The sequence below is a fragment of the Diaporthe amygdali genome (assembly GCF_026229845.1).
Source record: "Diaporthe amygdali strain CAA958 chromosome Unknown NODE_50_length_292117_cov_63_955086, whole genome shotgun sequence".
NCBI classification, from domain to species: Eukaryota; Fungi; Ascomycota; class Sordariomycetes; order Diaporthales; family Diaporthaceae; genus Diaporthe; species Diaporthe amygdali.
This window is the reverse complement of record NW_026517070.1, coordinates 160,770-181,220: the sequence shown is the minus strand read 5'-3', so window position 1 is coordinate 181,220 and position 20,451 is coordinate 160,770. Positions and strand designations below refer to the sequence as shown.

Here is a 20,451-nt window from a genome sequence, read left to right as displayed (position 1 = left end):
TCTTCTCGAAAATCGAGCCAAAGCTCCAGTCCAAGTAATCAGGAATCAGAATTCTTCACGTGGTCCTTTTGGTCTTTCCTCGGCAAAAAAAGCAGGGCTCCTTTGTTCAACATGATTAAATCCTAACAGATTTGTTTTAGCGAGCCACCCACCATTTTCCAGAAACCAACCCCTATGCTACGAAAGAACATGGCCACAACTGCACATACTTGCCTCACAAAACACCCGCCGTCACTGTGTTAACCGGAGAACCAGGCGTTAGCAGCTCTGCCCGAGTAGAAAATGTCAACAACGATACTGTTTTTCACATCCATCGTTCTAGTACTTTGTAAAGGCCGCCAGATATACACAAAACGGAACCCGACGGAAGCTATTGCTGGGATGGGAAAAATATGCATTCCTAAGTCCCAACGGACCACAATCACAGATGCTAATGATGCCCAGGGCAATCGTGGATAGGATGCATAGATCCATGGGACCGACAAAGAAGCTCGCCACAAGCACATCAAGTCGGCGGGCTGGGATCACGACAGCAGAAAGAATGATGGGCTGGGAACCTGAGTATTCCCGTTGAATCACATAAGTTGTGCCAGGCCGAATTACATACCAGACACTTTGCAGCCAAGAAATGAGGACTTTTCCTATTGCGTATAACAGGCAGAATGGTTCCTAACGCCTCTCATCTTCTCAAACCTTTCCGCTTTACTGAGCAAACACAATTACACACGCCATAAGAGAGGAATAATGACTTGAGAATAATGTATACTTGCATTAAGTGTAGTTGAGTGGGGATGTTAGGGTGGAGTACAATGGGCACAAGTGCCAGAAGGAGGGTGAAGCTGTCCATGGTTCTCGCTGATTATCCCGCTACCATCGTTTCGTCGCAGGTCCTCGCTGCCGCAGTGATCCAGGCTACCTAAATATAATACATCTTGTTTCTCACCCTTGGGTGAGGAGTGATAAGCTCCTGGAGACGGGCTCGGCGCTGGTCATCGTCGTCGTCGTCCAGATCGCTCATCAGGGATGCAGTGTCTGAATGTGCCGAAGGGTCGAAAAGGAAGCTCAGGTATCGGCAGGCGCGCTCACAGACAATGTCTGCGTAGTACGCTGGAGTGGCATATGATACAGCCCTTGTGCATCGTCCAAAGATATAATGCAAACTCTGCATGACGTCCTCAAACGTGTCAGCGACGTTGTGGCCCTGAGCAAGAGGAGCAGCGCGGAATATCTCGTCGTGTACGACGAAATAATGTGCAGGTCGCGCTGCTCCCTGGATAGCTGAGTGCGCCTCTGTGGATCCGAGTCAGTAATTACTTTATTTATGACCAGAAATCAAGTCCAGACGTACGTAGCCAAAGGTCCCACTGTTGAGCCTCGGTAATTCCACGATCAGTCACAGTACCAGCCAGACAATTACCGTTACCGTCAGCTGTTTCTGTTGTCGTCGGCCCGAAACGTGTATTATGGCGTTTGGTTACTATGACGATGGTGATTCGCGGGCGTTGCTGGCCCACAGGATCATACATCTCCTCACAGGCCTTTCGGAGAAGAGAAAGCTCCTGATCTTTGACAATTTGATACTGGCCTTCGGATACACCATCGCGGCAGATCAGTATGTTTTGAGGAAATGTGGTGTGTCTGCCCTCAGTCTTCCAGAGATTCAAATGATCTTTCAGCATTTGACCGTCAATCATCTCTTGCCTTCGCTTTTTCTGGATGCAGGACGTTGCTAGGAACTGGCCCAGCTTTCCATTGCTGTTGGAGACCATAGCAGCAACACTGGGGGCCAAACTGCTTGCGCCTGGGCCCGGCTGTGCAACGTCAATGCCCACAATCATGGTATTTCCTTGAGAGATGAAATGAAGTCGAGATGGATCCACGAGCTGATTATCGCCTCCAGCTTTGAGGTTGAACTTCAGCGATACGTTTCCGAAATACTGTGGCCGCCCGTTGGACTCCAAGAGCATTCTTCCAACGGAACAGATGTTGATAATCCCGAGCTTGACGTCACAGAGGTGTTTGATCCGGTTATATAGAGGCGTGTTCTTGGCTGGCAAAATTATATAGATCATTTGCAGTCTCTCTGAGGCCGGTTTGAGCACATCTTCCAGCGAGGGGTCTTCGACATTGTTCAGATGGAGTTGGCGGCTGCCTGGGCTGGGTTCGCCAATGTTGATACCTGCTCTTCGCAGCGATTCCCGAAATGCTTCCAAGGCGGTTTGGAGAGGATTTATGGATTGAAAAGGAGGGGGGTATCCGTTCATGGTAATGTACAACCAGCCCCATGTGTTCGCGGGTATCGTCGCAGGTCGACTCATTGCTAGACCACGAAGATTCCAGGAAGCCGACGGACTTACTGTAGCGGATCTATTGTTTCCATATGCAATTCGAGGTTTTGTCAGGATACGGCCTGGGGTACTGGTAAAAGTCGGATCAACTTTGATGTGGAAAGCATCCTATGTTGAGCGATTTTGATTAGTATATTGGCATCAGCTCTGTGTGTAATAGTCTGAGAATCTTACAAGCAAAAGGTTGGTCTGTTGCGACATTCCAACCATTGGAAGTCCATCCCGAGCAATGGATAGGGCATTGTGAGCCGGAGCTGGTCTTCGAACGGAATGACTGATCATTCTGCTCGTTTGATCCGCGTTGAGCTTGAACCCAACTTTCTGTCCAACCTCGACCTCGCACACTTCTGGCGGAAGGTAGACAGGTTTCTCTTTTGACCCGACATTCACCACAGGTAGGTTCGCTCTGTTCAGTCTAATACCGTAGGCTTAGAGGCGAACATGTTAGTCACGCCACATTTCGTTTAAACAGAGATTAGATCTTACATCTGTAGAAAAACTCCGATACGGTAACATATCGCCCCTGATCATGGAACCAAAACTGTACCTGATTCGGGCCGGATCCAAACTGCGGAACTTTTGGTCGTCGCTGATTTGATCCCCGTCCATCAGTTGGGGAAGCCAGAGCTTGTATTGTTCTGGCGCCAGGAATTTTCCCGTGTGTGACTTTGACTCTGACTCTCTTGAGAAACTGCTCCAGTCGATACATGTCCTGGAACCCGTGTGCTACTATAAGGTCGACTAAAGGGCCTGGCTGGTAAAAAGCACTGCAGCATACGTTTACGTTGACTAGGAGCCGACCTGTGGCGACTCGAACGCTAGAGAAGAACCCTCGTATAGCCAGCAGGCCACCGCCCAGGTCTTTACCCACCGCGTCCTTTGGGAAAGTCTTGCTACCGAGGGTCACCAGATTGCCTTGAGACTTGGCATAGTGGTTCAAAAAGACGTTGAAAGCTTGTATCATGACATGCTTTTCGTCAAAAGCAGTAGTCAGGTGGGTCGATGTTAGGTACTCGATGAGCTGTCGAACCCTGAGAATTTTGGTAAGTTGGAGGCGAAGATGATAAACCGGTGCGTTCTCTTGAGACACCTCCTCAAACTCGGACCGGTACACAATGTTGCAAGCGGTATAACCATCATCGAGAGGCACACGCGAGAACAGCAATGACTTGAAGTCACTGAAAATACTGTCCGAACGTTCAATCGACTCGGGCCGCTGCAGAAACAACTCGATAATGCGAGTTAGCTTTCTGCCGACAGCTGTAGGCTGCACCTCGATCTTGTACTGGTGCATTACGAGGCGTGGATCAACCAGTAATTCGAAGTAGTTGCTCCAAATGAGAATAGGCTTGCCCCTCTTGCCGAAATCCGGTCGATTAGGAAACGGCTCTGTTGACAGAGACAGACTGCTGAGATTTGGGGTTTTTTGGTACTCATCTTCCCAAGTCAGGACCTTGCGGTTTAATGTAGACTTGGGATCTTTCGGGTGTCTGATGGCCCACAAAATGATTAGCCAACGATAATTTTTCCAAAGCACTGCATAGTATCTTATACCTGTAGAGCTGCCCCTCTATTGTTCCTACAGGCAGCGGTCTCCGAGCACTCGTTTGTGATCCCGAGGATCCTGCATTAGGCTCCCCGTGGCTTCTTTGGGAACCGTCAAAGCCTCTCTGGGATCCCACACCACTTCTTTGCGACCCACGATGGCTTGACATAGTCACTGGATCGTAGATGCGCAACTCGTTCTGGCAGGCGTGCTGTTCTCCGTGTAACACTGATTTGTTTTGATGCTTCTTAATTGAGTGGTTCGGCACTGTAGGCTGTTGGCGAGAATTGAGCCTGTAATAATCAGGTCTGATGGGGCTTCTGACAGATGACTTATGGTGTGAGATATTGGTAAATGGGATGAGGGATCAAGTGGACGAAGTGGACAAATGTCTTGAAGGGGGAAAAGAAATTCCCGGCAAGGTGTTTGTTCTTGTACGAGGGAAGGTGCTTTAAGGGTACCTGGGTACTTCAGGCCGCAGTCTTTCGTATCACTCACGGAAGTGGCCACCTGTCGCGAACTGCAGGTGGAAATAGATGGGAAAGATGGTAAAAGAGTGGTGAAAGCGCAACGGGAAGGAAGTGTGTGCGATTCTGGGGTTGGAATGATGCTGAAGATGACGGAAGCAGACGGAAATCTGAGCTAAGCGACTCACGGTATAAGTTCCAAGACTGAATTTTTACGGATGGAAGCCGGCTGGTGTAAAGACTCGGCAGCATAGGTGGCCGTAGAAAACCTTCAAGAGCCAGTGGCTTTTGGGGCCTCTTGATCGTGATGAAGCTTCTCGATTCCGTTACTGTCGGGAGGGCAGCTGGCCACTCGAGCAGTCTTGTTGGGTCTGTTCTATCAGACACGAATGGCTGCAGTGGTTTCAACCTTAAGGAGGGATAAAGGGTTGCGCCGATAGATGAGGAAAGGAGGAGGTAAGACCGGGTCGATTATTGTGGGTAGTCGGGACCGGGGAAAAGCACCCATGTAGACAATCGACGAGAGGTCCAAGAGGGGTGTATTAGCCACTCAAGTAAGTCAGGGTCACTCGAAAGGGGAGCAGTAGAAGGTGGCTGCCTCGTTGTGGGAAACAAAGTGTTGAGAAATGAAACAATTCGAAGCCTTGCGAGGCAGGAGCGAGGTATCACTCAGGCAGGCCGAGATGTCCACCTGAGGCGTCTTCATTCAATTTATTTACGGTCCAATTGTCAGGTAGGGCTCCGGTACTGTACCCATGCAAGAGAAAATACAGTCACGAAAGCATGGTGCTCTGTGTGTGTTTCTTGGGGTGAAGACATATATTCACGGTCTGAAGTTTAGATCACGGCCAAACTCGTCATAGCCAGCACCATCTGATGCGTTATGCAGTACAGTACACGTCAAGTGCCCACTCATCATCTCATAGTGATTACTTCCACCAACTGAATCAAGTATTTTTTTATTGCTCATCCACTACGCCTTCCAATTATGTTCCATGTGCCTTAGCCCGGCAAAGGTGTCTTGATCAAACCTGTTCGCGACGCACATGGGCTGGTAAAGACTTGGTTCTCGGCTTGATCAGGCGACTGAGGTCTCCGACTGGTAGCTGAAAAGGGAAGTCGACAGACTCGAGAGCAATGGCGAAGAGTATCCACCAGCCTGCTGCGCAGCAAACGAAAGCACTGGCTCCACCCGCCTAGTACTTGTTAATGATCGCAAATTCATCGGGACCAAGTGCGCAACCGGGAGTCGACTTACGATGACAAAGTCGTTGGCCGTCGACGCATTCCCTGCAAAGTCTTCGGCGAGCAGCCAATACGCCACAGTCAGGAAGGAGAAGGTAAGAACCAAGGTCAGGAAGATGATGACGAAGCAGACATTCGTGCGGAATGCGCAGACGAAGAATATGAACGACACAACTCCCATGAAGACCAGGAAGAAGCCTACTCGGAAGCGAAGATGTGTCAGCACTGTTAACACGAGCACTTCGACAGCACCGGAGCTGGCGATAACAGTTGTAGTGGCGACTTACCGAACCCGGCATTGAATGCCTGTGTTGTCAGACCAACGGAGGCATCCTGTCCTGCTGGAGCGAACGACGAGAACGCCGCGAACGATGGATTGAGGGTGCCACCGAGTGACAAAAAGAATGCGCCAAATGTACAGAAGACGACGGAGGGGAAAGTGTTCCCAAGCACGAACTCCAGGAGCCCAGTGGTGAATTGGAGCAGGCCTCCGAAGAAGAAGAACTGTGGGCTGGAGGGAGTCAACATCACCAACTCTAGGACTCGTTCCGAATTAGCGGATACTTACATGCCGTTCGCGCCACTGCTAGCAGCGCCTCGCCATTGCATCAGATCGCATGATAAGGGCGTCAAGGCGAGCAAGAATCCTACAAGACCACTGTTGCATGGAGGGGATTAGCCCTACATAATATTTGGGAAGATGAGGAAGTGCTGTATTAGAGAATCATAGCAACTCACATAGGAGTCGGGTTTCCAAACGTTCTTCTCAGTTGACCGCTGACGTCCGTTTTGGGAGCAAGATACAGCTTCTCGAAGAGATCCGCAGAAATAGAGACGGCACCATTCGTCCTAGCCTCCTGAAGTGTGGCGCCTATATCATCGTGATAATCGAAACGAGACTCTTCGATGTCAGGCTTTGAAGTTTTGCGGCCAGGCATGGTTGTGTAAGTCCGAGACAAGATTTGGCTTGGGCGTGCTAGGTAAAGGCTTCATGCAAAATGGCAACATCGATCTGGCCTGGGGCGAAGGAAAGGGCGTACTCATGAGTTCCAAGCATCTATATGAACGAAGGCCCAGGAGCTCGGGATTCGGAAACTTCTAGGCTGGAGACCACCACCCTACCTCATGTCAGTCACGATCGGGTATCATTGCACACAGGAGGATCCAGGGCTCTCGTCATGCTCCTCCACACATTGAGTTCAACCAGAGGCGAAGCTTGCATGAGCTGGCTCGCATTGGGACATGTCATTGGTCACCTGCCAGCGGAGAGCCGTGAAAGCGAGTGTTCCGCGAGTCCGGTCAGGATCTTGCCCCCTTCACCGGTTGGCTCCTGGTTCTCTGCAGCAGTCAAAGTAGGCCAAGATAACTCTAACTACCGAATAAGCCCCCTCTTGAAACCGCTCCCAATGTCTACTAGTCGATGGCGGTTGAGAGCACAGGATGCGGGGATCGCTTTCAGGGGTTGGTCCTGAGCTCAGTCAGCTTGCTCCACAAGAGCAGCCGGACAAAAGCAGTCTGTTGCAATTGCTCCAGAATATACCAGAAAACTGCTCATCAATGTACGTATCAGGGCTTGTAAGATATCCAGTGATTTCTGCCAATCCACACAAATGTGAAGCTCTAAGCCAATCTGTCACACAAGCTCCTGAGACAATATGAAGTTGGAGAGACCATTTAGAACTGACGAAAACATGACTCCTGCTGCTGCATCTAGAGCATAGTTGACAAGGGCTTGCCAAGGCATTGGTCTGGGGTCAGAATCTGGGGTAAGTTCGTCCAATACAGGGTTAGTCCTCGGAGACATGGCACGCATGGCAATGGGGATCGGCCGGGCGGATAGGCCGGTTGTGGCTTTTTTAGTCGTACGATGACGGCGGGCTATAGCCTACTCTAGTGTCAAAATCTCAACGTTTTCGGGGCTAAGCAACCTGCGGATCCGCAGGTTCAATTTTCATCCCGACGCACGAGGCCATCGTTGGGTTCACGGACATTTCCGGGAGCCGGGGGCAGATCATTGCTTTGCTCACCGAGCTCATCCTATGCTAACCTGCTTAGCCATCTCAGTCGACTTAGAGCGTGAATATATAGACCGAAATGGATTGAACTAGTGATAATAGGTAATATTCATCTAAAAAAAATGCACAAAAAAGAAGAAGAAAAAGAAACAAAGACACGCTATCTAAACATGAACTCCCACGAATGCGTAGGGTATTTGAAATGAACCAGGCTCCTTATGCACATACCCGAGTACCAGAACGCCATTGAACAATGCACCACCTTCCCTACAACTTCTCATTGACCTGGATCAATCCAGGCGCAGCAAGCGTGGCCTTGACAACATCATCCGGCGATGAGAAGCCACTGCTTGTTGTCAGTACCGCAACAGACAAGCCCTCCATGACATTTGCTGAGAATGGGAACGATGCCTCAAGCTTGATCTTCTTGCCATCCCAGGAGACATTTGTCACTGGCTGGCTGAGAGGCAAGTTCTGTCCCGTCAGGTAAGTGATGTACAGCCCTTCACCTTGTCCACCAATGTACTTCTCGGCATCCTTCACGTTTGTCAAGTCCGCCTGAAACGCAAGCGACTGGTCTTTGGCCTCAACGTCCATTCCACCGGAGCCACTGAGGACATTCAAGGCCGGGAATATGGGGATGTTGATCTGGCTCACGTCGAAGGGGCAGCTGTCCACGAAGCCCTGCAGCACACTGAAGGCGAACGGAGCGACGGACGTGGTGAGGAAGGGCTTCTCGCTTGGCTTCTTGAAGCCCAGGAAGTTTCTGAAAAACCCATTCTGCTCGCCCTCCTGGCCGATCACGGACGCCACGCCACGGACCGGGCCGGCGTCTCCATTCTGAGCCAGCAGCTGCGAGGCGTCCTGCAGTACGCCAAGCACGAATGAGGTGAAGGTCTCGGCGAGGGCGATGGCGGAGTTGACGTCGGAGGTTGGGAACTTGTACGTGCATGGCGGAGGGGCGAAGGTGTTGAACTTTGTCAGGACGTTGTTGGCGTTGATGGCATGGAGCTCCTCTTGCTGTATAATAAGTTAGCGATGCAGATCAGCTTGGGAGGAAGGAAGGTGGACATACAGCTTTGACAGCCTCGAGTGCTGAGAGCAACTCGGCTCTCTTCTGGTGGTCATCCACCTGATACCCGGAGGCGTTGTTGGTGACGTTCTCCAAGAGCGATGAGAAGTAGGCCACTTCGAAGTTCTCGTTGAACAGAATAAGTTGGAACGCAGTAAGACTGCTACTTTCGAGTTTCGGTGGTGGAGGGCCGTTGGGCAACTGGCCACCTGCCTTTTGCTGGATAGTTGCCAGTTGATCTGGATTTGGGCTGGGAAAGCCATCGCTGGCGGGGATGTTGTAAGATCGGGGTATGGCCGGGGCAGCAATGGCTATTCCCGCCAAAGCGACCACGGAGTTTAGAATATAGGCGTAATACATCGTAAGATTGCTTTAGCTCGACACTAGATGATGGTATTGTAGATGGTTGTCGTGTAGAAGGGGAATGAAGATGTTTCATGGCCGAAAATCATCTGTAGAAACAGGACATGGGATGTCTTTTATCTACAAAACCTCGTCTTCGTTGTCATACTGAATTTGGTCTGTTGACCTTTACCTAGACATCACAGTGTCATCTCCGGAATGGCTGAACACCCTCATATTGCGGGTGGTGAGCACGGCACCTCGGGAGCAGGCCGCTCCTCAGCTCTGCCAACATGAAAATAAGCTTTTTTGGAAAGGAAGAATGACCATCCGGGGCTTCGCCCGAGGCCTTGGTCAGATGCGGGCCTGGCTGACAGAGGCGGAGCAAGTACCACTCACCTAATTGTGGTTGTGGACGGCCGCCAGAGAGCTGACATTACTAGCGAGCTTTGGTCTTGGGATCAATGAAACCCCATAGGTACACCTAAGCGCCGACGACCAACTCGGAGCGGTTTCTTACCGGATGGCTGGGTACTGTGGCTTGGCGCGGGACACTCTTCTTCCGGTCCTTAACGGCGGGTAAGCGCTAGGCGCTGAAGTCTAGGGCCACCTGCGCCTAAATCTGGCGGCGAGCATGGGACTAATACCATTTTGGGCTTTACAGCTTGCAAGGATTCCCGATTTGTTCACAGATGTTCAAATGCGTGAAGGGAGATCAACAAAGACCCGGTCGACCACAGGCGTTCATCCCAACAGATGCTGAGTTATCCCACGGGTCAATCACATAAAGCAAATTGCATAATAGCAATTGTATTCCTCACCGATTGTAGCCTTGCCTCTGGCCAAATTCATGAAACCTTGGTACCTTGCTGGTCAAAGGAATGAGAACAGCTTGCACATTTTGTCTCCTTGTTCTGCTAATGATGCTTGAAGTTTGAAGATTTCACCCTTCTTATACACATCTTGTCCCTTTGCTGTTGAGTTTCTGTTTTTTTTTCTTTCAAGGCAATTCAAAATTGAACAACCAAGGCTACAACTGCATTCAGCAAAGATTTATGTGGATATAATCAAATAGTTTGAATCATAGTCACATGCATGTACATCCTGGAGTTGCATGCCCCAGGTGACCTAGATTGCTATCACATCCTTACCAGAATATGAGTGGACAATGTGGGGAGCTGAGAACACCGTCATCTGGAGTATTTCCGTTTGTTTGTCCTGCAGTGATTCACAGTCAGGGAACCGGTGAGCACATGAGTTACATTCATGAGGGCAACCTGCATGACGTTCAACCCTTGATTGCCCAATACTATTGCTACACACAACCAAGCAGCTGCCCATTCCGAACTCAAATCTCCATCCACCCTCAAAATCGAGCTGTTACCCGCTCTACTTATCGGCCGCTATTTCGTCGGCCGCCCAGGAAAATTCCACACAGCTCATACCGAACCCAGTCACAGGACGTTATACAACAAGATGTTTCCCAGACCTCTTCTCACAGTGCTAGCCCTCATTCTTACCTCTCTTGCCTCCGCATCCGACATCGAACTCAACCCCGAAGACCGTCTCGTGGCTCGCGGTAGTCCGCCGAAGTACGTCGAGAACAAAATTTTATGGTCTAATGACGACGATGGGGACAAAGAGTTCTGCAAATCGCATGAACCTCCCCAAATTAACGAAGACGACCCTGACTGCGATCTGTCACCCACAGACTGCTTGTTCCTCAGCCTTGGATTTTGGACCGGTTTCCTCCACCCAAGGGGCACCTGGTTCCAGGTCTATCGCGAGAGGCCCCAAAGTACCTCCAACCTCACTCAGGTCGCCAGTTACAGGTCCTGCGCCGTCTCTGTCGCTTTGCTGAACGGCCCTTCCGCCTCGTAAGCCATGACCAGAGCAACAGCTTGAGTGTTGGCATCTGTGGCTAATAAGCTCCTTAGTGTCTCCATTTTGGACATCATGAGCAAATTCAGCCAAAATTCATCTGAACTGCGTTCAAGCTACGGCCAGATATGGTGTCCAGTCCTCCCGGACATCGGCAGCGCAAGTCGTATGGGGGTGGCGTGGCTAATTGGCTGCCCTAAGGCGGGTGCCCCTGTCACAATCCTTTCAGGTCTCACCAGCGGGTAGGCCAGAGTGTGGAGAGGGGGGTCGCAAGATTCGGAGCGGTATCGAGTCTGGCTGCGGTTTACGTTCATTGCTTTCGCTAGAACTTGAGATTATGCTGCAGCCCATGAATAGAGTCCAACGTGTGACGCCTTCGCTTGTGGTGACTATTTTCCCATGCTTTTCAACCCTTTTCCAATGCGCCGTGCTTCCCGTAGTATGCATAAGTATCTCCAGCACTTGATTCACTGCATCTCAAGATTATTATGTTCATTCAAGAACCAAGGCATTTCCTGTGAGTCACATTTCTGGAAGCCTGGCACAGACAGCCTCCGATTCAGGTCCTTGGTCGCCTCCCGGATGGAATCCTCAATGTCGAAAATCCAGATATGGCTCAAACGCTCACGCAGCTCCTTCGCCATCTTACCAATATCTCCTGCGACGTCTCTCGTCAGATACTCGACAAGATTTCCCGCTCTCCGGCTGCTTTGAACGTGCCACTGTGTCCGCTCGCGCCTATGCGCGTCATATACAGCAAATGCTTTCTCGAACATCTCGACCCCTTTGACTGCTGGGTTTGACAGGAGACAGGCCAACACCGCGGCATCTTCAATGCAGAGACCTGCCCCTGCTTCGTGGTGCGGGCTCGAGCCGTGCGCTGCTTCGCCGAGGAGGCATATTCGATCTTTGAAATATGAAGACAGTGTGTAGTCGCCAAGATCGAAGATGGCCCACTGCTCTCGGTGTCAGCGGCTGAGATCTACTCGTCTTTTGACAAGGCCGTCAAGCGAAATGGTCTGACCCACCCGTTCGAAATCTCCTGTGGCTAGCTTGATTATGTGCTTCACGTTTGGACCAAATGCACGAAAGTCATCCAAGGCTTCGGCTTTGGTAGTAGACAGGCATTGTTTGGTGTCGCTCGGCCAGTCTTCGCGATCGTTTGTCACGAAAGCCAAGAATCTCATGTTCTGGCCCTGGTCCACAGGAAACGTCATACAGTGTCGGTTCTTCCCTAGCTGTGGGTAGCCGATCAGCTTTCTGTCGTGCAGATTTACAGGGTAGCAGGTGGGCCTTTTGGTTCACGCACCCAGCATGTTGAGTTCATTGCCCTCTCCTCGCCCAGGACCAACGTCGCTTGTGACATGGGAACGTCCCCGCGATAGGCGTATTTGTGGGTATATGATGCCGTTGCAGCGGGATGATTCTCGCCCACTACCAAGGCTCTCGTTCGAGACTTGACACCATCACAGCCAATGATCGCGTCTGCTTCTGCCACGGAGCCGTCTTCAAACTTCATGAGCACTATTACACCATGATCAGCGTGGCCCAAGCTTGGGGACTTGGATGAAGTGAAACCATAGTGCACCAGACTCAGGGCAATATGGCCTCTCGACCTGGCACAGAATTACCAACGATTTCGGTGGTCTGCTTACTTTTACCTGAGCCAATCCTGTCATCCAATACATGCTTCAACTCCTTGTCGAATCTGACCATGTCCTTCGGTAAAAGCCTGACCAATTCGTCCAGAAAACGTGCGCAGGGAACGATATTATGACCAATATTTTCCGCACCGATGATGGAAAACAGTGGCTCGAGATGTGTCGCTGGTTGGGCCGACATGCCATCCACAAAGTCGGCCCAAACACCTTTCTTTGAGCTGGATCTATTGCGGGTTGAGACAAGGTTGAAAGCACCGAGGACACACCTGTCGATTTGCTCCATGGCGCGCATGGCATTGCGGCTGATTGGTATGCTCCCGCGGACCCCAGTCAGCTCTGAGGCAGCCTCATAAATGGTACAGTTGACTCCCCGTTTGTATAGGCCTATCGCCAAAGTAACTCCTGATATGCCGCCGCCGATGATAGCGATGTCAGGGGTTTTCGTTTGGCTCACATCGGCGGCCATGATGTTGAACCGAGATTCCGGAAGTTGAGCTCACAATGGGGTGCAGGGTCAGTTGATAACCTTCTACATGTGCCAATGGAAACTGCTTGCTATAAGCTGTGAGCTGTCTGCTGAAGCTGTGGCTACTTGGGGGCGGGAGATGTCAGTCAATGGGTGGCTCGATGCTGCTGGTGAGTACTGAAGCTCAGCTTCATCCCTTGCTTGCGCCCCCTTGATATTTATTGATCTTGTCGCAAACATACTGGACGTTGGCAAGTGGCACGGTCAATAGTTCTCAGTCGCCTTGCGCCTCAGACCATATGCCGCCATTCAGCACTGACTTGCCAGTTCGGTTCAAAATGAGAATGACGTCATCAGATGCTCTGGGAGAGCCTGCTCCGCCCACGCCGTTCATGATGCAACAGTTTAAGTCCAGATCCGCATCGCATTTGCCGACAACCGACATCTTTGATTACTGTTGAGAACGACGTCTGTTGTTCGGAAACCCACATCACTCTGTGGATTCGATCTAGTGGGCTGTATACAAGTTGGTCAAATGACGATCTCATTATTCGTTCCCTGCGCCAGAGAGCACCCCAACCTCACGTTTGGATGAAAAATATGGAAGCGATGTGGCTTTTAACGATGGTGGCTTGATGCAAGTTAGAGAGTGGCACGCCCTGGTCCCATCACCCATTCGATCACTCGTTCGATCACTGTCCGCCACATTCACCTTTCATTGGATCTTGGTTTCTATCAGAGACAATCCAAGTGCCCAGTGCCTGCTTCTTCGCCAACGATTTAACCCAGTACAGTAGTTTTGTGTCCTGTTGAGTCACGGAATTGCAACCAGTACCCAACAGCCACATCCGGGCATCTGAAGGAATCATGTCGACGTCCGATGCATGTGTGATAAGCCAACAACTTCGGCCTCCACCTGGGCATTTTACCAAGTAGTGGGTACGAATTGCGGTCACACATCATTATCGACATGTCTCTACATTAAGAGACGTCGGAGGCCAGAGTCCTCTGAGAACAATTCAGGGTACCAACAAAAACAGCTTCTCATTAGTTGGCAATGTAGTATCAGCCAGCGCCTAAGCCAAGACTGCGTGGGACGAAGAAATGCATACTTGTTTTGGGCTTGCAGCTCTTTCATAAGTCAACCAGGACAAATTTGTTTCGTCTTGCGCAATCAGCTTTATCGCTGTGAACTTTTCCTTGTCCGGCCGGACCGTCATGCGCTAGAGCAGATCGAATGCTAAAGTAGACCTTACATGTTGGAATATTTAACCTTACATTTTGGCAGAATACAAATGCGAGTCAGTTGATACCATACATTGGTAGATTCTGACTACCTCGTGACCTACACGATGTCCAAGCCGGCACCAAATTCATGCCGTTCGATCTACTACCACCCATTTTACGCCCAGAATTTGACGGATTTTCTGGCTCTGGATAAATTGAATCTGTAGTTTCGCTAGGAGACATCACAATGTCAAAATGCAGTAATGGTTGAACAGCCTCTGGAAACGAGAATTCGATAGGAGTATTTCTGTGAGGTAAGGCAGCTTCCAATACAGTTCAAACCATTCACTTTGAATCATTTGGGGCACATCTTGCAGTTTGCAGGAAGGCTTAGCAAATTGTGCGGTAAATGCCTAAGTAGTGACAAGCTACTGAAATCGGGCGAGTCGGTCAACAGTGATAAAACCGCTTGAGCCTTGTTAGACGCAGACATAGAGGTTCTTCCAAAGGCATCAATTGAGAGTAATTGGACGAGTCTTACGTCTTTCACAGAAGATTTCCCATCTCATTCTTTTTTTCCATTTCCTGGTGACTTGCCAGCAGTCTTCCAAAAGAGAAACACCTTGTCGAGCAACATCGTCTTGTTTTCTCCTCAGTGAAAAACAAACGAATCCCACCACAGTGCTTCCTATCTCCGGCCAATTCGGCACAACATGGATTCACAGCCACCACAACAATCTGCAGCACGCACAGATTTCCTCAAAGACGACATAACTAAGCACCTCCTCACTCTGAAATGGACGGCCAGATGCTTCGAAACACTGCGCGACGATCTGCACGCTGCTATCAATGAACTCAGCCAGTACGACATGAGACTTTACCTAAAGGTAGCCCAAGAGTGCGATCAGCTCAAATGCGACATGGAAACTGTAAGACAGAATTCCGAAGAGTTCACTCGTCGGGAGGCGACCCGTCCTGATCTCATACGGAAGCACATCAGCGAGTCGATGAAGCATGTTAGGGAGCTACGCCAACTTCGACAGGAAATTACAACCTACTACATGGCGCAAATGATCGGCGAAGAAAAGAAGTGGTCAAGTCTGGTAAGTATAAGCCTCATCCCTTTACGGTTGCCCATGCGGCTTGTATTACAATTTCCCAGAATGCATCGATTCGGGCTCCGTAGCAGGTGACTGATGACTAACAGGAGCTGAGCCTCGACATACACATGTCTCAACTTGGTGGAATCATGCGGAGGATTGTCCATGCCACAGAGACCAAGTTTCAGACGGAGCAAGACCTAGCTGTCGAGCAATCTCAGGCTGCGAAACCCACATCAGGGCCATCAGGGCTGGCGCCGCAGAAAGATTAAGCTTAGAGGCAGCTTTTCGTGCCAGCGTCCAGGGCTGTCAGGTCGAATTGGGATAGGGGTGTTACAGCAAAGCATTGTGAAGGAACCCCTCAGGTTGTTGTCAAGAAAGTGGCAGTAAAGGATCTCGCGGCTCATTTGCCCGGGTTTGTTCAGTTAGAGCAAGCGAACAGTCAAGAGCTCCGGAATGGTCAGGCATTTCAAAATCGAGGCACCCAGAAAGGAACGGAAAGATTTTTTTTCCTTTCGCATGGCATGCAACAGCGTACTTCATCTCAGGCATGGTGAAGATCGTTAATGGCTTTCGCATTATCGCCAGAGCTCTTCATGCGCAGAGCGGTAAACTTGACTGTTTGCGCTAAACTTCTGGAGAGTTAAGTTGCTTTTTGCTTCGAATTTGCTTGATTTGCTCCTGAAAATACAAAGTTTCGAGAGGTACCATAGAGAATGCATCGCGCAGACACAGGGAGGGAGTTTTGAGAAGCCTGCCTACCTAATTGCGGAAGTCCGTCCAACCATGTTTTACGGACTTCATAACAGGCAGGGTATAAGGGGCTGTGTATAGTATGTTAATGTCATATCTATCAAGGGGTGATCTCCCTGGTCGAGCTTTTCCATAGATGTCGTCTCTACGGCTTTCGCACGCGTAATCATAGGATTTCTAATGCACATGACTGCCAACATAGTGTCCAATCATTGATGCAGAACACAAAGCATTCGGCTGAAAGGCGGTATCGGGATCGTCATCATACGCACTTCGTCGACAGATCCTAGTGATCGAAATGATAAAACTGATAGAGCCGCACATCTTGGCTTCGACCGCAAGGGCAAATCGTGGACCTATTGAATGGCTGTATCGGAACTAGGTGTGACTCTCTGCACAGTGGTTAGGCTCTAGAAGATCATGGTCCAATCTAGGATAGATAGCCAGTCGTCTTCCTAACAGCTTTTTAATATGGTTTCATCCATTCCTGATCGGGAGTATCACTTTCGACTCGTTGTCACCAATAAAATGGCGACAGCGGCGGCTACAGCGGCGGCTACAGCGGCTCATGCGTCCAGCGACGACTTAGTCTAGCACATTCCTTGGTCGGAGATGAGCACCAGTTGATCGTGGCCTAGGGCCGTCTCAGCAGTAGCTGCGAACTGGTGATCAGTGGGGTAGGAAGGCTCGCTTAAGCCCAGTGTTGCTGCCCTCGACACGGCGCGGGCCTATTCAGGAAGTTAGAAACGTATTGTGGTTCCTGCAGACGATGCCGGTCATGTGTGGAGAGAGTTGAGGTGCATTGGCGCGTATAGCGACTCCATATCAGTTGTTAAGAACCATTTGATTTGACAATTCGGCGAAACGGCGGGCCTGCCTTCCCAACGTGATTGGGTCTCACTCTTTGTGGATGAAGCTTCGAAAATTTTCGGGCTGCAACTGTTGCTTGGGTGGAGCCAGGATCCGGAGGAAGTCAACGTGGCAGCGTCAGTTGGCGCCACATAGATTTTATGCCCAAGTTCATCATCTATGGATTCCATGATTTAAAGGAGGATCGCATAAAAATTATCTTTGTTGAGCTGTTCTCAACCGCAATGGGTCTCTCTGAAATCAAGGCCGGCGGCCTCCCTGAGAAGCCTATCAATTTTTTCCATGTCTGAAAGGTCATAAGGCATGGCTCATCACTAGTAAGGCAACTTTATTTTTATTTGCCACATCACTTAAGCCCATTATCTTGAGTCGGATGATCGATCCACAATTCTCTTATTCCGGACATCTGGACTGTTGCTATTAATATCTCACCTGTTGGTACACGGCTGGCCAGTATCGACAAAAGTCGGGGTATATGAAAAAAGGGGATTCGCAATATTCGAAAACTTGAAATCAGTGGTCTTTTGAGAAATCGGTCTCGGGAGTTTGTGAATTACGGACAAATCTTCAAACTGTGGAGTGAAAACAGTGCAATGTGCGTTCTGTATTTTACGTTTGGCAGAGTAGTCCGCGACACTTCATTCCTCAAATCTATTTGTCGTGGATTTGCTCGCCTCAAGTGTACCACAAGCTTGCTAATTATATTATCTCAGTGGGTTTTCTGTCTTCCCAGTAGACAAACCAGGCCCCACAACTCCACGCAAACTACACTTGAAACTCAACTCGGGAGTGTAGCCAATCGATTGCCGGCAATCTGTGACCTACGCAACAAGCTCAGTACGATTCGTGGAAAACCTGGAGGCCTCTTGAGAGCATCCCTGTCATCGAGTATACAATTCTCCAGAACTAGGTGAACTCTTGACCTGGAAGTAACTGCGTTACTCCGTCAAAATGACCCGTAGCGGGTACGACACAGTAGGTGACACGCCTTGCTTTTGCATCAGAGTGCGCGGTTGGGAGACCTGACACCTCCATCAAGGACTAGCACACGCTGAAAGCGTTGCTCAGTAGAAGTTCTAGATGGAGGACGTGCTGTTCATAATGTTCACTTTGTTCAGCACTGGTCTGCCACCGCGGACTCGGCGCACCAAGTTCGCTTTCGTTAAGATCTGTATGGCTGACTGAACTTCTTCAAGACCGGCACCAAAAAACCACCAGTGAAAGAATAAGTTGACACCTTTGTCAATTATGGGCGGTCCTACTGCAACTAGATTTCGTTGATTGCATTTGCGCTATGGAGTAATATTTCTTACGGAATGGACGGGTTATGGTGGGCTGGTTATAAAGGGAAAAAACTCGGACGGCATGATGTATTATGAATTCTCGGTGTTAAAGGTAATTAATTGTGTCGGTTTTTGGGTGGTGGGAGCGAAACCTTGGAATAGATATTTTGTGTGTTTGGTCACGTTTCTCGGAGCTCAATCATGCTGCCGGTACTCCATCAGCCGGAATTGTGGCTTGTGATCCGGTGTTCTTGATAGCATTGGTCTCATCGATTCTTTGGAAATCCTTGCCATTGGCCAAATCCCTCTCTGATCCTGGTTCGGCCTCGGCGAGCCCTTGTGCGGTGTTTGAACGCTTCTGACTACTTGTCTTGTCAGCCACTGATCATCACAGACGTGGAAAGAAGCAGGCATACCCGTCATTGCCAAAAAGGTGCGATATTATATGGGTCATTACGACCAGGCATACGACCATGGAAGCCGAATAGACATAGCCTTTTGGAAACCGCGGCGATTCAACTGTGGGATAAACAAACAGTGGGATCCAAGCATTGGTCGATGTTGCAATGGCAGTCATCAAAACAAGAGTCAATGCCCTTTCTTCGATGTTGTCCTTCAAGATGATGTTAGCCCAGCCATAGAGCACCGAAGACACAGCCACTGCCGAGTACGACACACTAAAAGCGAACCACTTCGCTGCCTCGGGCACGTTCCAGACCGCGAGGATAACGAGTCCGGTAAAGTTGAAGGCTGATGCAAGGGTAATAGCATTAGCCCGCGAGATCCATAGATCAGCACTGAAGTTGATGAACAGCACGAAAAATATCCCCAAAGCAGGACTTATCGCGGAAAAATTGTTCATAGTCGCAATGTCATAACGGTGTAGACTCTTGATCCACAGCAAGAAGGCTGCGGTATTTGCACTGGTGTTGAAGAAGAACACATCCCACAAGACCAAAACGTAGAATTTCCAATTTTTGAAAATCCGACTGAGCAGTGCAAAAGAGAAAGGGACACTCTTGACGACTGAGCCTTGACGTTCCAGCCGAGACCTAGCCAACTCCAAATCACGCTCACTGATCACGAGCTTGTTGGGCCTGGCTGGCGTACCAGGCCAGATGAAGTATCCCAGGAATGCAAGGGGAAGGGTGATTATTGCGTTAATGATGAATAACCATCGCCCTAGTATGTGTTAGTCATCTGCTACGGAATCCGAATGGATGAATTCTACAAGATTCTAATAAAAGACGGATGGGCCACCGTAGCGGGGGAATGGTTATACGTACAGCCTGGCAGTCCGTTATGCCCATCTAGGTATGTTGTCGCAGCCGCCTGGAGAAGACTGGCAGTCAAGGTGCCGAGGGTCAAACCGACGTAGAAAATTCCACCTCGCCTTCCAATCTCGTCACTTCTGTACCAGGAGCCTAGCACAAAATGGATACCTGCCAGTCATTAGCAAACCTGTACAATTAGGCGCAATGGGGTCACATCCTCTCCTTAGATAATTGTTCGCCATTCACTCACCGGGAAAATAAGAGGCCTCGAAGATGGAGACGAGGAAACGGTAGGCCATGATCTCCCCGTAACTCTGTGCTCGATACTGCAGGAGAGTAAAAATCCCCCAACCCAGGTCCAAAGTCGGTACCAAAAAGTGCATGGGTACTCGTGGAAAGAGGTAGATGAACGGGAGGAGGCCTAATACATTCCCAACAACGAATATTGTCTGGAATTGCACAAGTTCATTGCCGTTGAAGTTGAGGTCTTCGGACATCCCAGAAACGTAAGCATTGTCTACATAATCCTGCGTCAGCTTCGTTACTCTTTGCCGGGCGGTAAATAACATACTAATGTTTGTCTGGTCGATATATTTCACCCAGTACAAGATGAAGGCATATGGAACAATCAAGAGGTCTAACTTCAGAACCAATCTTCTTTCTTCTGGGGTTTGATCAGGAGAGTACCATTGGTACCAATTCCTATTGGAGGCTTGTTCGTTGCTGCTCCCCATACTGTTCTGATATCAAGATAGTTTCGAAATTGGTGATTATCAATTGCACCGCAGCATGTTCGTTCTCATCCAAGAATGTTTCAAATCTGTTCTGATATGGACCTTTGTGATGCAAAAAATCCTCACAGCGATTCCGGCACCTCGAAATTGATACTGGCAAAGTCGTC

The 20,451-nt window shown here is 49.7% G+C and overlaps 7 protein-coding genes across 7 annotated transcripts; 2 read left to right on the top strand and 5 right to left on the bottom strand.

Moving 5' to 3' along the window:
• Positions 1-214: 214 nt before the first annotated feature.
• J7T55_014687 (uncharacterized protein) lies at positions 215-4,063 on the bottom strand (the record flags this gene model as incomplete). The annotated part of the gene is made up of 8 exons (XM_053134999.1): positions 215-267; positions 417-549; positions 944-1,290; positions 1,349-2,456; positions 2,523-2,776; positions 2,835-2,937; positions 3,127-3,838; positions 3,903-4,063. The coding sequence occupies 8 exons, from the start codon at positions 4,061-4,063 to the stop codon at positions 215-217; spliced, it is 2,871 nt and encodes a 956-aa protein (XP_052987320.1).
• A 1,135-nt stretch (positions 4,064-5,198) lies between these two features.
• J7T55_014686 (uncharacterized protein) lies at positions 5,199-6,544 on the bottom strand (the record flags this gene model as incomplete). The annotated part of the gene is made up of 6 exons (XM_053134998.1): positions 5,199-5,234; positions 5,408-5,557; positions 5,620-5,831; positions 5,894-6,117; positions 6,175-6,264; positions 6,345-6,544. The coding sequence occupies 6 exons, from the start codon at positions 6,542-6,544 to the stop codon at positions 5,199-5,201; spliced, it is 912 nt and encodes a 303-aa protein (XP_052987319.1).
• Positions 6,545-7,888: 1,344 nt separating this feature from the next.
• Positions 7,889-9,053, bottom strand: J7T55_014685 (uncharacterized protein; the record flags this gene model as incomplete). The annotated part of the gene is made up of 2 exons (XM_053134997.1): positions 7,889-8,641; positions 8,697-9,053. 2 exons carry the CDS (start codon positions 9,051-9,053, stop codon positions 7,889-7,891), a joined length of 1,110 nt encoding a protein of 369 aa, XP_052987318.1.
• A 1,458-nt stretch (positions 9,054-10,511) lies between these two features.
• On the top strand, positions 10,512-11,162 carry J7T55_014684 (uncharacterized protein; the record flags this gene model as incomplete). Its single annotated transcript, XM_053134995.1, has 2 exons — positions 10,512-10,912; positions 10,973-11,162. 2 exons carry the CDS (start codon positions 10,512-10,514, stop codon positions 11,160-11,162), a joined length of 591 nt encoding a protein of 196 aa, XP_052987317.1.
• A 221-nt stretch (positions 11,163-11,383) lies between these two features.
• J7T55_014683 (uncharacterized protein) lies at positions 11,384-13,043 on the bottom strand (the record flags this gene model as incomplete). The annotated part of the gene is made up of 4 exons (XM_053134994.1): positions 11,384-11,872; positions 11,945-12,154; positions 12,226-12,440; positions 12,572-13,043. 4 exons carry the CDS (start codon positions 13,041-13,043, stop codon positions 11,384-11,386), a joined length of 1,386 nt encoding a protein of 461 aa, XP_052987316.1.
• Positions 13,044-14,983: 1,940 nt separating this feature from the next.
• On the top strand, positions 14,984-15,642 carry J7T55_014682 (uncharacterized protein; the record flags this gene model as incomplete). The annotated part of the gene is made up of 2 exons (XM_053134993.1): positions 14,984-15,373; positions 15,478-15,642. 2 exons carry the CDS (start codon positions 14,984-14,986, stop codon positions 15,640-15,642), a joined length of 555 nt encoding a protein of 184 aa, XP_052987315.1.
• Positions 15,643-18,475: 2,833 nt separating this feature from the next.
• Positions 18,476-20,284, bottom strand: J7T55_014681 (transporter SEO1; the record flags this gene model as incomplete). Its single annotated transcript, XM_053134992.1, has 5 exons — positions 18,476-18,638; positions 18,693-19,458; positions 19,563-19,718; positions 19,801-20,067; positions 20,122-20,284. 5 exons carry the CDS (start codon positions 20,282-20,284, stop codon positions 18,476-18,478), a joined length of 1,515 nt encoding a protein of 504 aa, XP_052987314.1.
• Between the last annotated feature and the right edge of the window lie 167 nt (positions 20,285-20,451).